This window comes from Pseudorca crassidens, chromosome 18 (assembly GCF_039906515.1).
Source record: "Pseudorca crassidens isolate mPseCra1 chromosome 18, mPseCra1.hap1, whole genome shotgun sequence".
NCBI lineage: Eukaryota > Metazoa > Chordata > Mammalia > Artiodactyla > Delphinidae > Pseudorca > Pseudorca crassidens.
The window spans coordinates 77,325,549-77,340,249 of NC_090313.1; the positions used below are offsets into that span (position 1 = coordinate 77,325,549).

The 14,701-nt window shown below is 55.5% G+C and overlaps 1 protein-coding gene across 5 annotated transcripts in view; it reads left to right on the forward strand.

Moving 5' to 3' along the window:
* SPATA13 (spermatogenesis associated 13) overlaps positions 1-14,701 on the forward strand; it is a 207,499-nt gene that overhangs the window by 185,867 nt on the left and 6,931 nt on the right. For all 5 annotated transcript variants that reach the window (XM_067713722.1, XM_067713724.1, XM_067713725.1 and 2 more), the window contains 6 exons: positions 4,393-4,529; positions 5,596-5,775; positions 6,055-6,240; positions 7,592-7,771; positions 9,414-9,646; positions 13,029-13,158. In XM_067713722.1, the coding sequence (XP_067569823.1) occupies positions 4,393-4,529; positions 5,596-5,775; positions 6,055-6,240; positions 7,592-7,771; positions 9,414-9,646; positions 13,029-13,158 (1,046 nt within the window). The remainder of the gene's footprint in view (positions 1-4,392; positions 4,530-5,595; positions 5,776-6,054; positions 6,241-7,591; positions 7,772-9,413; positions 9,647-13,028; positions 13,159-14,701) is intronic.

The window sequence follows — 14,701 nt, forward strand, 5'->3', positions numbered from 1 at the left end:
GATGAAGAGGTAAACTTCATCAGCGATTTGCAGTCCACTTAACTGTGCGCCTTCTACATGCCAGGCATGACACTGGGCGCTGGGGGTACAAAAATAGGCCCCGTCTCTTCTCTCAAGCGAGTTCCGGCCTCAGAAGGGAAACACACGTGTAAAGGCGGCAAGTGTGGGCGTGACGGGACCGCGCCCCTTGCAGATAGAGCCTCGAAATGTACCACCTAATCCCCCCCGTGCAGGCGCTGGAAAAATCCAACTCCATAAAATGCCTGTACATCATGGGACAGAAACACAGGGAGACATCAGCTTAGAAGGGACTTCAAGACCATGAAAGCAGTTGACGCCCTGAACGGGAGAGGATGAGGTCAGTCAGATGCGCTGGGAGTGGGGGCAGGAAACGGCGAGCAGAGGACCCTGAGCGACGCGGAAGTGCTAGGATGTGGGCACTGCGTGATTTCTGACACTGATAGCAAAGGCAGCCCTGGGAGGGCCGGCCCCCAGTGGGCGGGATGCAGACGCCCTGGGCTTGGGGCCCTGCTGCTGCCCCAGCCGTGTGGTGTTGGGGCCTCAGTTACTCATCTGTAAGGTGGGAAAGCTGATGGCATCCGCCCTCAGCCGCACCTGGCACACTGCAGACGCCCGCTGAGCTGGCCTTGCACTTTGCGTTGCCTTTCAGTTGACAGGGTGCTCTTGTGTATGTCATTTCACTTGAGGTTCCCAGCAAACTAAGAATAACAATTATTGGTTGAGAACTGACAAATGACCCGTTGAGAAGGGTATTATCATCCACGTTTGCAGGTGAAAAAACAGAAAGGGGTGACGAAGGACCCCCACTTAAACAAAACCCATCGTGCTGCACCATTGTTTGAAAGCAGTCTGTCTGGCCCCGAAGCCCCGCCCCGCTCTTGCCCGTGTGCTGTGTTTCCATCCGTCCGTCAGGCCTCCAGCAAGTATTAACCAAGCACCTGTGTGCCAGGCAGTGGTCCAGGTACCAGGAGTACAGTGGAGAACAAAGCAGGCTTTAGGGAGCTTACCTTTTAGTGGGGGAGACAGATGACAAGCAAAGTATCTTAGGTGGTGATAAATGCTGTGGGGAAAATAAACTGGGAGAGAAGACTGGGCGGTTTTCGGTGGGATGTCGGGGAAGCCCTTGGGGGAGGGGACAGCAGGCCCTGAGGAGGGGAGCCAGGTTCAGGAAGCGGGCAGCCGTCAGGGTCAGAGCTGAATGTATGTGGGGGGGAGATACGGTGTGTGTTTTGGGGGGGTCTTCAAGGACCTGGGCTTTGTCCCCCGTGGGTGGCTTGGGGCAGGGGCCTGAGTGGTCCGATGTCTGGGGCGTTTAGCACCATCACTCTGGCCGCTTTGGTGAGACTCGTGGAGGGGGCGGGGCGGGGGTGCAGAGGGGCTTCTGCAGTGACCCAGCTTGAGGTGGCCGAGGCCACCACAGCTCCGTGGGGAGCTGTGGGGAGCCATGGGGAGCGGCAGGTTCTGGACACGTGCTGAGCGGAGGGTCCGGATTTGCAGACGCGTCAGAGGTGGGACGTGAGGCAGAAGAGTGACCTCTGAACAGATGGGACGTGTGGACTTGTGCCCATTGTACAGATGAGCACGTGGGGTAGAAGAGGCCCAGAGGCTGGCTCCAGCTCATTTGGCTGGAAAGTTGGTCAAGCTAGGACATTTGCCAGGTGCTTTTGCTCCGATTCCTTTGCTGGTCCCCGGACACACGGCGTCTCTCCCGCCCAGGCCCCCCGACCTACCCCACCGAACGGGCTGACAGCACAGGGACCACCTCGTTTCCGTGGCTCAGGACACGCTGACCCGAGGGACCCAAACGCTCTCGTGAGGCCCCTCAGCCAGAGCTCTTTTCCAGGCGTTTGTGATGCGGTCACCCGTCCAGCATGTGAGGTTCACGTCTGTTTCCAGATAACTCTACCCTCTGCCTCCCGTAAAGGTTCAGCCTTTTTTTGACAGAATCCTTTTTTCATTAAACTCCTGTGAACTCTGGGTTTGCACGTTATCACCTGGCTTTTTTCCCCTTTACTGATTTTCGTAGCAACTCCAGACGAGGTGGTAAAGAATTCTCCTGGGAAACGCAGTTCGGAGGGTCTCTAGGGACAGCGTGGTTTCTGACTCCACTGTGGGGAGGGGCCCAGGTGTTTGACTTTCCTGGCGCAGCAGTCCCGCTGAGACGGGAGGAGGGATGCTCGGGGCTCATCGTGGCCTTCGGTGCTCTGGGCCCCGACAGACCAGGCCCGCTGTTACTCACCGTGCTAGTGGGCGCAGTGCTGGGTCAGCTGCCCCGATTAGAGGAGGGTTGCAGCCTTACCGTTACCTCCCTGCTAGCCTGATGAGAAAGGCTCGTGCCTTTACCGCAAGTGCGTTTGCTTCCTCTGGGCTTTCTCCCCACCCCCCAGACGCAACCCAGCAAGAGTCAGGTGACCTCGTGTCCTCTGCCTGAGAGCGCTGTGACCACAGCGCAGGGCAGGAGTGGCCGCACGGGGCCTGAGGATGGACACGGACACACACACACACACACACACACACACACACACACACACACACACCCATGGGAGGTGTGCATCGAGCGAGTGGCAGGGCCGGAGTGAGGGCAGGAGGAGAGCCCTGGGGGCCTGGTGTGCAGAGCTGGGAGCCCGGTCCTGGGACGGACAGGTGTCTGCAGGGCACCCGAACGTGGCTCGTCCAGAGGGGATGGGGAATGTAAGATGCACATCAGATGTTGAAGACTCAGTACAAAATAAAGACTAGGAAATATCTCACTTTAAAAAATAAAATGAAACACAAATTTAAAATGAAAGAAAATATCTCATTTTTAAAAACAGATTCCTCAGTTTAGAAAGTAGACCCGTCCCCCGAGGGTAAAGTTACTAGAAATCCCGACTCTCAGGTCCTTGAAGGAAGCAGGGCGCACGGAGCTATCCCACTAGCATCCAGCTCGGCCTTCACCCTCCTGCCCCACCGGCTCCTCCCCAGACTCCCTTTCTGGAAAGTTCTCCCAGTAATTCGGGAGTTTCCAAATCATCGTTGATTTCCCCCTCTTTGTTGCTGCCACATCAGCTGCACGTGCGGGTCCTCGCACTGCGCTTCCGGCGGCTGGTTCCGTGTTGCGGCACGGTGAGCCCTCCTGATCCAGCTGGCCCGCCTAACCCGGGGTCTCCTGGGCCCAGCATCCGGCCCGCCCGCCGCGTGCTGAGGCCAAGGCGCGCTCCTTCAGCCCAGCCACGACCGCGCTCGCTGCCATCACCATGGTGGCTCCTTTGAGCGAGTCCCAGCCACGGACCAAGGATGCTGGGAACGTGACACACATCATCCCACCTGATTCTCCAAAAAGAAAGAAACTACCGTTTACAGCGGAAGCGTGTGGAGCTGGGAGAGGCTGAGTTGCCTGGTTCCGGTCCCCGCCCGCAAGGGGCGGGGCTACAGGTCAGCCTGGGCCTCCGTCACTCGAACGCCTGGTGTCTTTCTGCGGAACCAGGGGGCCTCTGTTCACACCTGCCACTCCCTTGCTCAGGCCCTGCGAGAGCAGCCCCGGTGCGTGCTCTAACCCTTAGGCTTGCCTTCCGGTCCCACCCTTTGTCAGATGTTCTCGTGCCCAAGGCCAGCCACACTGCGTCCTCAGGCGAGAGCCAGGTGCCTGTGCCGTGGGGCCTTGGCCGCCTCACAGCGGACGTTCAATGACAGACGAGCCTTGGTGAGGGGCCTGCTGTCCCAGCAGGAGATCTGAGTGCCAGGTGGTGCGTCCAGAATGCCACACCCATCCTCACAAGGGCTGTCTCATTCTGGTAAAGGTGCCAGGTAACTGCTCGTTCTGACACTGTGGGTCCAGGCCCTTCGCTCTGTGACAGCTGGGAAGCATGGTGCACGGCTTCACTCACGGAACCGTCAGCACCTTCTGATCTTAGCAGCACCTCGCTGTGCCTTGCGGGGAAACGACGGAAGCAGGGCACTCTTTAAAAGAAGGATTGTATCAATATTTTCCACTTTCGTTTCCTCCTCAAGCTTATGGACACATGAGTTAGAAACATTATCTGTATCTTGTATATCCACTGTGGAGCACAGATTTCCAACTAAGTCACACATCGTTCACTCAGTATCCTGACTCGCGAAATAGCCCTGTGCGTCGCCGTTGGCGGTAGTCTCTGAAGTGTCCCCTTTCTCACCGACAGGGCACTCAACCCCGGCTCTGCTTAGCCTCAGCTGCTACCTGTGGATTACTAGATCAGTAGACATTTTCTAATGGTCTTATTCTGGGTTAGATACAAATGATTACTTTCCCCTGAGAGCACGTTCTCAGAGGTCATAGGTTTTGTGGTTATATTTTTGACATTAGCTGTGTCCTTTAAACTGCACCGTCTCTCTCTCTCTCTCTCTCTCACTCAGTTTCTTCTGATGGCGGTGCGGAGTCATCTGCCCTAGCGGATGACAATGGCAGCGAGGAGGACTACAGCTATGAAGACCTCTGTCGGGCCAACCCCCGGTACCTGCAGCCGGGCGGGGAGCAGCTGGCCATCAACGAGGTACTGGGCTTAATTCCACACGGCAGCAGCCAGTGCAGGAGGCCCGGTTTTCAGGGCCTGGAACCCACTCATACTTTGCTCTCTGATTATTTCTTAGTGAACATATGCTAAAACCTAGAATTCTGGTTAGAAAGCCAGTATGGTTTTCTTGCATTTTCAAGGTTGATTTATGTGATTAAGTGTTGCAGGTAACTAACTGAAGACATCCCTCCCGGTCAGAGCAGCCATCCTTATGCGTGGAGAGAGCTTCTCAGTTCAGGATATACCTTCCCTACATTTGTTATAATAAATCTAGGAGGGGAACGTTAGTTACCGTCCACATTTTAGCAAACACTCTGAGACTAAGGCTGAACGACTTGCTAGCAGACGGCAGAGCTGAACTTAACCACGTGTTTCTCACCACGGATCTGGGCTTCTCCCCGCCCCTCTGCATCTTTAGGCCTTTTTACAGAAGTCTTTCCAGAAGGCGCCTCTAGCCTTTGGAGCTCATGAACAGAGCACGTGGAGTGTAACTTCTCTGGCAGCATCACTAGTTGTTGCTATAGGATCCACGGTGTCCCCATGACATCCCGGGAGCTGAGTGGTTGCACGGCCCTCAGCCCCTACAGGCCGCTTACAGATGAGCTTAAATTACCTGCTGAACATCTAGACGTCATGCTGTGTTCTCTTTAATTGCAGTAAACGACACAGTGAGATGCAGAGTCTGCTAAGGTTGTGAGGAAGGAACGGAGAGCAGGTTCTGGGTGACGCCATGAGGGTCTTGCAGGAAAGGGTGTGCTGACCTTTGACGGCTCGGCTCCAGGACGTCTAGTTTGGCTGCTCAGAAGCCCTTTCCGGAGCGAAGCGTCCAGATAGTCACACTTGCTGGATGACTGATGCCCAGATGAGTGGACCTGGGGCTTCCTCTAAGAGCACAGGAGGGGTGCCCGCCCGGTACTTCTCCCCATCCCTGTCGTGTGACATCACACGCTGAGCATCGGCTGAGCGCCATCGGCTTGAACACTCGGGGGCCGGGAGAGCTCAGGGTTCCCGCGCTCCACGCTGAGCGCCCGCCTCTGCATTCCAGCTGATCAGCGATGGCAGCGTGGTCTGCGCCGAGGCCCTGTGGGACCACGTGACGATGGACGAGCAGGAGCTGGGCTTCAAGGCCGGGGACGTCATCCAGGTCCTGGAAGCCTCCCACAAGGACTGGTGGTGGGGCCGCAGCGCGGACAGGGAGGCCTGGTTCCCCGCCAGCTTCGTCCGAGTGAGTGTCTTCCTGCCTCTGGGGGCTCAGGGGCAAGAGCCACTGTCCCCTCGTCATCCTTTGAACCAGACCTCCTAGAGGCTGGGGTGTGGGAAGGGAGAATTCCCACCGGGGTCAGCGGGGCGTCTGGCGCCGCCAATGCGTTTGCGATGCTCAGCTCGGCCCGTGCGTGCCCGGCGCGCCCCGCCCCCCGCTACCCTCCTCACCGTCCCCGGGGAGTGGAAACCGGGGGCGGGCCGGGTGCCGCCCCGCTGACCTGTGCCCTGCGTGTGACCGCAGCTGCGGGTCAACCAGGAGGAGCTGGCGGAGGGCTCCAGCGGCACCCCGGGCGAGGAGCCGGCGGAGGACGCGGGCCGGGGCCGCCACAAGCACCCCGAGAGCAAGCAGCAGATGCGGACCAACGTCATCCAGGAGATCATGGACACCGAGCGGGTGTACATCAAGCACCTCCGGGACATCTGCGAGGTGAGCTTGGGGGCCTCGTGGCACCGCGTGCCGTGCCGTGTGGCCGCTCCGCGCCCAGCCAGACCCTCTGCGCACGCGTGTTCCTGGAGCCCCGTCGCCACCCCCGCCTGTGGTCCCTGTACGGGCCGCTCGCTCACCAGATGCTGGTGCACCCCGGGCAGCGTGAGCAGCCGGCCGTCTTCAGGGTGAGATGCGGCGACCTCCTTGCGGGACTTAGCTGCCACGGGTGTTCAGAGGGAGTGACATTCAGGGGAGGCGGCACCTATAAGGGAGACCCAGCTGACTTTGCGAAGAACCGAAGGTCTGTCACCGTCCACCAACCACTGCCTCTCATCTCTGGCGCACAGCGAGACCCCGGGTCATGCAGATGGGGGCGTCTGGCGCCATCCCGGGCTCTGTCCTACGGGGTCTGGGGTCCCGCTCAGCAGTCAGGTCTCTCCCCTGTGGTATTTTCAATTCTGTGGATTCTGTAGAGCGTTTCCCTAGACCGTCATGCGCCCCGCGGGTCACCCCGGCGTCCTGGCCGTGAGTGCTGATGTCTGCGCCTTCCGTTCAGCTGTGAGGGTCCGGCAGGAGGCAGGCCAAGTGCGGGCCGCGCTCCCCCCACCCCCGCCCCGCTGTGTGGTTGGACTGACCCCCAGATGAGGACCCTCCGGCGTTGGGCGTATTTGTGGCAGCCGTCTTGTTCCGTGTGAACCTGCGGTTGAGGGAGTTCCTCTGAAGTGGCATTTTAGGGAAACAGTCACTGCTGATACCTGTTGAGCACGACCGTGCCCTTCACCGGCTTATCTCGACCCCATGACACTCACGGGCAGGTCCCACGCGCCCCCATTACGGATGAGGAAGCCCAGACGTAAACCAGACCTGCTGGCCTATAGCCTGTTAAAATTCATCCCCAAGAGTCAGTGGTCTGTGTTTTACCGTATAGTCAGTTCAGTCTGTGTAATTACGCGGTGCCCACCTGGGGATAATTGTTACACGCTTTTGTGGCCCTTCCTTCCTACCCCCGTATCCTACCCAAGCCGCGTACAACCAGGGCATTGGGCGTAGAGAATTAGTGGTGCTCCGATTAGGCCTCAGATTAGATATCTACGGATCTGTGTTGTTTCCTGTAGAAACTGGGTGATGGTGGAACCCTCGGCTAAGCCGTTCTTGGCTCTGGGCCGTGACAGTGAGCGTTGCTCCCTGAGCGGCTCAGCCAGCGATGGCATCTGTATTGGACAGGCCTTCTCGGCTGTGAAATGCACTTAGGAATGAGAGAATGGTTATCTTAAGAGTTTAGAAAAAGTGTGACAGTACCAATTTTTGGGCTCTAATATTTGAAACCAAGCATCGCTTTCCTATTTTGTAGGGCTACATTCGACAGTGTCGCAAGCACACGGCGATGTTCACGGTCGCACAGCTCGCCACCATTTTTGGAAATATTGAAGATATTTACAAATTCCAAAGAAAGTTTCTGAAAGACCTTGAGAAACAATACAATCAAGAGGAACCTCACCTGAGTGAAATAGGGTCCTGCTTTCTTGAACATGTACGTCGCCCTCCACTTACTGATAGCGTCCGGCTAACTCATTTTGAAATGTTTCTCGCTGAAGCGCAGGGGTCCTTTTTGTTTTGCTCCACTTTGTTTCATTTCTTCCTTTGTTCGCTAGATTAATTTCCTGCAGGACGGAGGCTAAGGGGACTGCTGTACATGGTTGGTCTTTATCTGAGTGCCCCGAGTCCATTATTTCAAAATCTTTTCAATTTTATGCAGTTTCGACTTAGGGGTTGTATTTGGGGTAGTTTCTAGTAATACCTACCAGGTGTCTATTATATGTTAATCGCTGCGTTCAGGGCTGTATGCCAGCTCCTGTACTGCTGTGCCGCAGGTATGATTATTTTCCCCATGTTCCAGATGCAGAAGCCAGGCTTCACCCAGAGAGTAAGTGACGCAGCGTCACACATGAGTAATTGGCAGAAGTGGATTCAGGCCAGAGGCGTGCGGCTCTGGGACCCAAGCCTGTACCTGCCTCAGAACAGTCTCCTGATGCTGGCCTGAGCTCGCTCACTGGTGACTGCCTGTCACTTTTTAATACAACAGATTTCGGAGGAAGAAGATTCCATCCCCAGCCAGAATGGTCAGGGCGCAGTACCGGTAGTGCTAACACCAACGACCGGGCTAGTGCAGCACTCGCCCCTCTGGGCCCAGCAGCGCTACAGTGGCTGTGGAATGGGGGCCGATCCTCGGGTGGACGGTCTGTAAACGGCTGGAGGCGCTGTTGCTGGTGGCCGTCTCCAGCTGCAGGGGTGGGCCCGTGGCTCTGGGCCTGTTTGGGGCTTCGTAGGAGAACTGTTTGGCCAGAGCAGGAGGTTCACGGGAACAAGTCGTAGGAGAGAAGCTTCCAGGTCAGCCAAGGTGAGGCTGCAGGGTGGCACGCGGATCTTGCTGTGGAGGACAGGAGAGCCTAGCTTGGGGACAGAGGTGTCACTGCTTCTGGGGTAACAGGGAGGTGGGCCTGGGCGAGGGTGACAGCATCAGGGACGCAGAAAGAGGGGTTTGGCTGGAGAGGTGGTGAGCCAGAGGACAGCTGGGTATAAACTGGGGTAGGACCCAGGCCGAAGACACCGCAGCTGCGGGCAGGTGGACCTGTGTGAAGGCAGCGGCCTTGGGGCTGAGGAGCCTCAGGGAGCTGGGTGGGGCCCCCTCGGAATCCCGGGGGGTGGGGCAGCCTGGAGGAGGGGGGGAGGGGCGGAGGAGGGGGGGAGGGGAGGCGGTGGCCCCTACGTGGATGGCAGGTGACAGGGTGGGAAGGAGACCTGTGACCAGGAGATGGGGCTTTGCGCCCACCTGCCCGGGAGAGGAGAAAGGACAGGCGGCAGCCAGGCGCAGGGACAGCACCTCCCTCTTCTCCTGGATCAGGCGACACAGGGGGTGACACAGAGGGCGCCACTCCCCAGGGCGGCCTGTGTGCCCGACACGCCCTTTCAGGGTCTGTGGAAGGGGCCTGGCGTGGGCCAGGACTCTGCGTCCTCGGCAGCCTCTCCCTCCACCCCCAGGGTCTGGACGTGGCCCCTTCCCACGGGGCCCCCTGTCCAGGAACCTCCCCGGGGGTGGGGGGGAGGCGCTGGGTGTTGTCCATCCTCGTCAGGGTCCAGAGCCGCCCTGACAGAGCTGTGCCCCCCCTTCCCAGCAAGAAGGCTTCGCCATCTACTCCGAGTACTGCAACAACCACCCGGGCGCCTGCGCCGAGCTGGCGGGCCTGATGAAGCAGGGCCGCTACCGACACTTCTTCGAGGCCTGCCGCCTGCTGCAGCAGATGATCGACATCGCCATTGACGGCTTCCTGCTGACGCCGGTGCAGAAGATCTGCAAGTACCCGCTGCAGCTGGCCGAGCTGCTCAAGTACACCACTCAGGAGCACAGGTGAGGCACCGAAGAGGACGCAGGGTCACGTGAAGCTTCCGCAGGGGCCTTGGGGGCGGGTGCAGGGGAGGGGCTTCCCCTGGATGCCAGCACGCGGGGGGCGGGGGGGACGGTGCGGGGGCCGGAGGGGGGGCGGCGTGCAGCGGGGGGCGGGGTGGGGGGCAGCGAGCAGTGGGGCGCGGGGCAGCGGTGACGGTGCGGGGGCGGGGGGCGGGGAGGGCTGCGGTGCCCTCCTGGTGCTCTCAGTCAGCTGTCGGGAAGACGTTTCCAGGTCGTTTAGAAAGTTTACGGTTGTTAACTACTGAAATGGGGCCATTGAAGAGCCTCCCGAATAGCCATTTCTAGAGATACTAGAAAATAAGAATTAATTCTTAAACTGTGTCATGAGCAGGTGGGGGATTTTTATTGTGTTGTCTGTCATTATAATTGACATGTGTTTTATAAATACTCTTGTAGCTACTCAGTAGTGAATAAAAACAATTTAAAAAAATAGACTGGTGTGAATACAGTTTCAGAAATACTTTCTTTCCTCTTATTTATCCTTGAGATATTTCCGGCCAGCTCACCCTCAGAGCAGTACGGTCAGCCCTCGGTGTCCGAGGAGATTGGCTTCAGGGCCCCTGGACACTAAAATCTGAGGATGCTCCAGTCCCTTATAGAAAACGGCGCAGTGTTCACATATAACCCGGGCGCAGCTTCCCAGATAGCTTACCTCATCTCTAGATGGCTTCTGATGTCTAATACGATGTGAATAGTTATAAATACAATGTAAATGCTGTGTAAATAGTTGCTGGCCTGTGGCAAGGTTTGCTCTTTGGAGCTTTCTGGAATCTTTTTCCCAAATATTTTCAATCTGCGGTTGGCTGAATCACGGATGCAGAACCCCTAGGTATGCAGGGCTGGCTGTGTTATATGCTGGAACAAAAAGTTCCTTCGCAGAGGGGTGAGGACACAGAAAAATTTGAACTCTGAAACAGAGCAGGGAGTCTCAAGGGTGCAGCGTAGTGTGTGGGCTCCACTGGGGGGCGCATCCTCCTGAGATCCTGTTGGGCTCTGAGCCCTTTCTGGTCCAGCTCGGTGCTTGTTCTGTCTCCTGATCCCATCCACCCTGTTCCCTCTGGCTCTGAGCATAGGGCTTCTCGTCATGGTTACCTGAGTGCTCCATCTCCCTTTGGGGCTTACTTTGTGAATTCTTCTGAGGGACCCAAAAATACTGACCTCTGCTTACCGAGTAGCAACTCATCACTTCCCCGCATGCACAGAACAACGTCTGATCGTGCTGTGATTGTACGTGAGCTGTCACCCATTATGTGTTGGAGCAGGCCTGCCCCCTCTCTGAGATGTGGGGAAGGGTCTCCACCGCAGGGTCCCTTTCGCCGGCAGCCATGGGGTCCTCGCTGTGTTCTCAGCAGTCCACAACTGGCAGGCCAGTGGGGACACAGCCGTCGTCCAGCAAGGTTTTAGGACAAAGCTTTTTGTTTTCGATGAGAACCAGACCTCATCCGTGACATCCGTGTCACGGCACAAAGCTTTCACTCCACCTGCAGCCCTTGGAAGGACAGTCTTGAAGGGGTCTAGTGAGAAAAGGGAGCGGGGAGAAACCGTGCCCAGAGGGAATCCGCTGCAGCACACGGCACGGCTCTGGGTTTCAACATCTAACTGTTGCCCCGAGAGCAGTGGGATTCTCCACGGTAGCGCCTGCTCCGGAGGATGAGGGGGACGAGTCATTCTTCTGTCCTCTGCGCCTGGACTCCTGCGGAGAGACGGGGCTGGGACAGGGGTCTTTTCGCAATTAGATCAGAAGGTCGAAAGAAAGAGCTGGGTCGCTAAACAACATACCCAGATGATGATGTTAGTTTCAAGAATTAAGGTGAAAGGAGTAAGAGAAAGGAGTTGATTGAAATAGATAAAAGGAAAGAGCTATGTTATGCTTTTGTTTTTCTGATGGAAAAATCAGAAAACTTTGACAGAAAGAAAATAGCAAAGTCAAGCGAGTCACAAATTTGAAGACATTTTTTAAAAAATAAAATGTCATCGTGATGAGGAACCTGAGAAAATAAATAAGCAAATTAAGAAGCAGAACATCTCGAAAGACGGGGAAGCTATGCCAGGAGTGTGCTTATCACCCTTCAACACTTAGCTTTTCTCCTTTAAGGGCATTTTTCACTATGAGGCATCTACACAGTCTGATTGTTTCAAAACAAATCATTTTAAAAGAAATGACAAAAAGCCCATTTCCTTGTCTGAAGTAAAACAAAACAAAATATTTTTAAAAACCATTACACTCTGCCTCTTTCCTGGAATTGTACAGAAAAACTTGTGGGAAAAAAGTGCAATTATTTTGCACACTTTCTTCATTGCTGGAGCCCTTTCTGAGGGGGTGTTTGCTCCCATTATTTTGGCAGCCCCTGTGTGTCACTTTGTTCTTCTTTTCTGCTCCGCTTCTGTCTGAAGACAGTGGGGTCTGATCTGTCCGGGAATGGGGTAGCGGGGATGCCCAGGGACCTCTCAAAAGTGCAGATGAACGGTGTTTGGTACATAGACAGCAGAGTCTGCTCCCAAGGCTTTTTTCCTGGCTGTGCAGGAGGACTGCAATCCAGTCCACCTGAGACCCAGAGGCTCTGTGTGTCCTGGAAGACACAGGAAAGCGTGGGGGGGAAAAAAAAGACTTAGCTCGTTAGCTGCGCGACCGGTTTACGTGTCCCTGAATTGTTAACGTGAAGCGAGACTTGAATGTAAACGTTTCCGGCCCCAGACACACTCTCTGGCAGCCTGTGTGCAGATCGGAGCTTCAGTTTTCCTGGTGCCTCCAGGGTTAGAGGAGCTGCTGGGGGAGACATGTGAGTCTGATTTGACTGTGGCCGGTAGAAAGCACCAGGAGTAAAGCTGCGTGGATGAGGGAAAGGTCGTGTCCGCAGTTACGTAACTCACTTGTGTCCTCCCCTCCTTTCCTGACTCAGAGCAAATCACCCCTCTTGAGAATGGGTGGGGATCACTGAAGTACTTTATATGGCAGAACTAGCTCTATGAGGGTTAGAGCAATAACAGAGGCCTGTCTTTTCTTTATTAATGAAAATAATCTGTCATCACTGTGACTAAAACTTATTTCTTGTGACCTTTGCTTCATTTCACTGTGGCTTCTGGGAAACGAACGACAGCATTCTTATTCCACAGAATTCTGGGTGGCATTCGGTCGGCTCCCTTAACCTCTGCGAACTGTAGCCTATTCATGAAGGAACAAGGGAAGGGGAACAATGGCTGTTGTTTAAAGGCCATCTTGTCTAGACTGTCAGTGTACAGTCACAGATGGAATGTATTATTTCGTAGGTCCTCATTTGCAAGGTGCCCATTACGTGGTTAAAATTAACCCCTCACTTTGCAGCGATTACAGGAACATAAAGGCAGCGTACGAGGCCATGAAGAACGTCGCCTGTTTGATCAATGAGCGAAAACGCAAGCTGGAAAGCATAGACAAGATAGCACGGTGGCAGGTGTCCATCGTGGGCTGGGAGGTACGTGGGAGCCCACCCCCCACCTGCGGTCCATCGTGGGCGCGGGGCACCTGGGAACCCTCCCCGCTCAGCGCGCATCTCGACCCACACACCCCCGACCTGTGGTCGTCTAAGGCGACGGCCCACTTTGTGTCCCGTGATTGGCGCCCTGTGCTCTTGGCTTTAATGGCATGATATTTTGATGCACACTGTTAAAGCAGTCAAAGCTTTACCCTCCACCTCCTCCAGGGAGTGCTCTGAAGAGCGTCTGTGACCAGTTTGTTGCGGACACCCTGTCTCTCCTGCTTGACTGTGGGCTCCGTGAGAGCAGCTGGAGAACCTTAGAGTGCAGGTTCTGTCATGGTGGGAGTGTGGCTCCTGTGTGATCTGGGTGAAGTTGATGATCCGTCTGTGTGATGGGGAGGGAAACGTTACCTCTCGTAGGGCTGTTGTGAGGATCGCGTGAGACGGTGCCACGGAGCACTTGATGCACAGCCTGTGGCGATGGCCTAGCGCGCACACACACACACACACGCTTTTATTTGTTAGAACAGCAGTGACAGTAGCTAGTGCTTGTACTGTGTTCACACGTGCCTGGCGCTGGTCTGAGTCGTTTAAATATATGAACTCATTTAACCCTCTCAATAGTCCTATGAAGTAGGAACTGTTATTACCCCATTTAACAGATGGGGAAACTGAAGCACAGAAAGGTGAGGGAGCAGCATGGGACCCACGGACCACTGCCCCTGAGGCCATCACCGAGGACAGTAGCCCACGTTGTTCGGATGGTTTTCAGACACAGGAAGAGCCATCCTGCATCAGAGCAATTGATCAGAGCTCACTCTCCCCAAAGATTGTGAAAGTTTGGATGGAGAAGTTAGGTCTTTAACTAAAGCAGGTGACAGCAGTGAACACTGGAGAGAAATACTCTTCTTTCAAGGCCCTCATGGACTCTGGGAGTTCAGATGGGACCTTGGGGTCCGTGGATCTAAGTCTCCTGTGAGCCCAGAATCCAGGGCACAGAATCGCTGTAGGCAAGTAAATAGAAAAGCTATTTCGGAGTCGAGATCTTTTGCCTCCAAAAACTATTGTGTATAACCGGGACTAGAGGAGGGTAAAATCTTACAGTCAAAGGCCAGTGTCATAGCAGATACCACAAAGTTACACTGGACTAGAGCCGACCTAAATATTACAGAAGGGTGTTTCTCCTCCTGTTCTTGGACTCTGACATTTAGGGGATAATTTCTTGTCAGAAGTTTACCAATTTCTTGCTGGCAGCTTGCCATCTGGCCTCTTGTTTCCAAGACCCTGAGCTGCCTAGAAGCCCCCCGAGTCTGCAGCACTGAGCCCCTAGCCACAGGGGGTCTCCTTGTTCTCGGGGGTCGGTCCAGGCCAGCTGCCATTTCGGATCCTGATTGGATCCCACCCATCCAGAATTTTTCACCAGATCTTTCTGATAAGGGAGACCCCTCAGGTAACATAGGGGCTCAATCACATTTTCCCATGGAATAAGGAAAAGAGAGAAGAGTTTTCCTGCACAAGGAGGCTGACGGCCGAGGTCTGA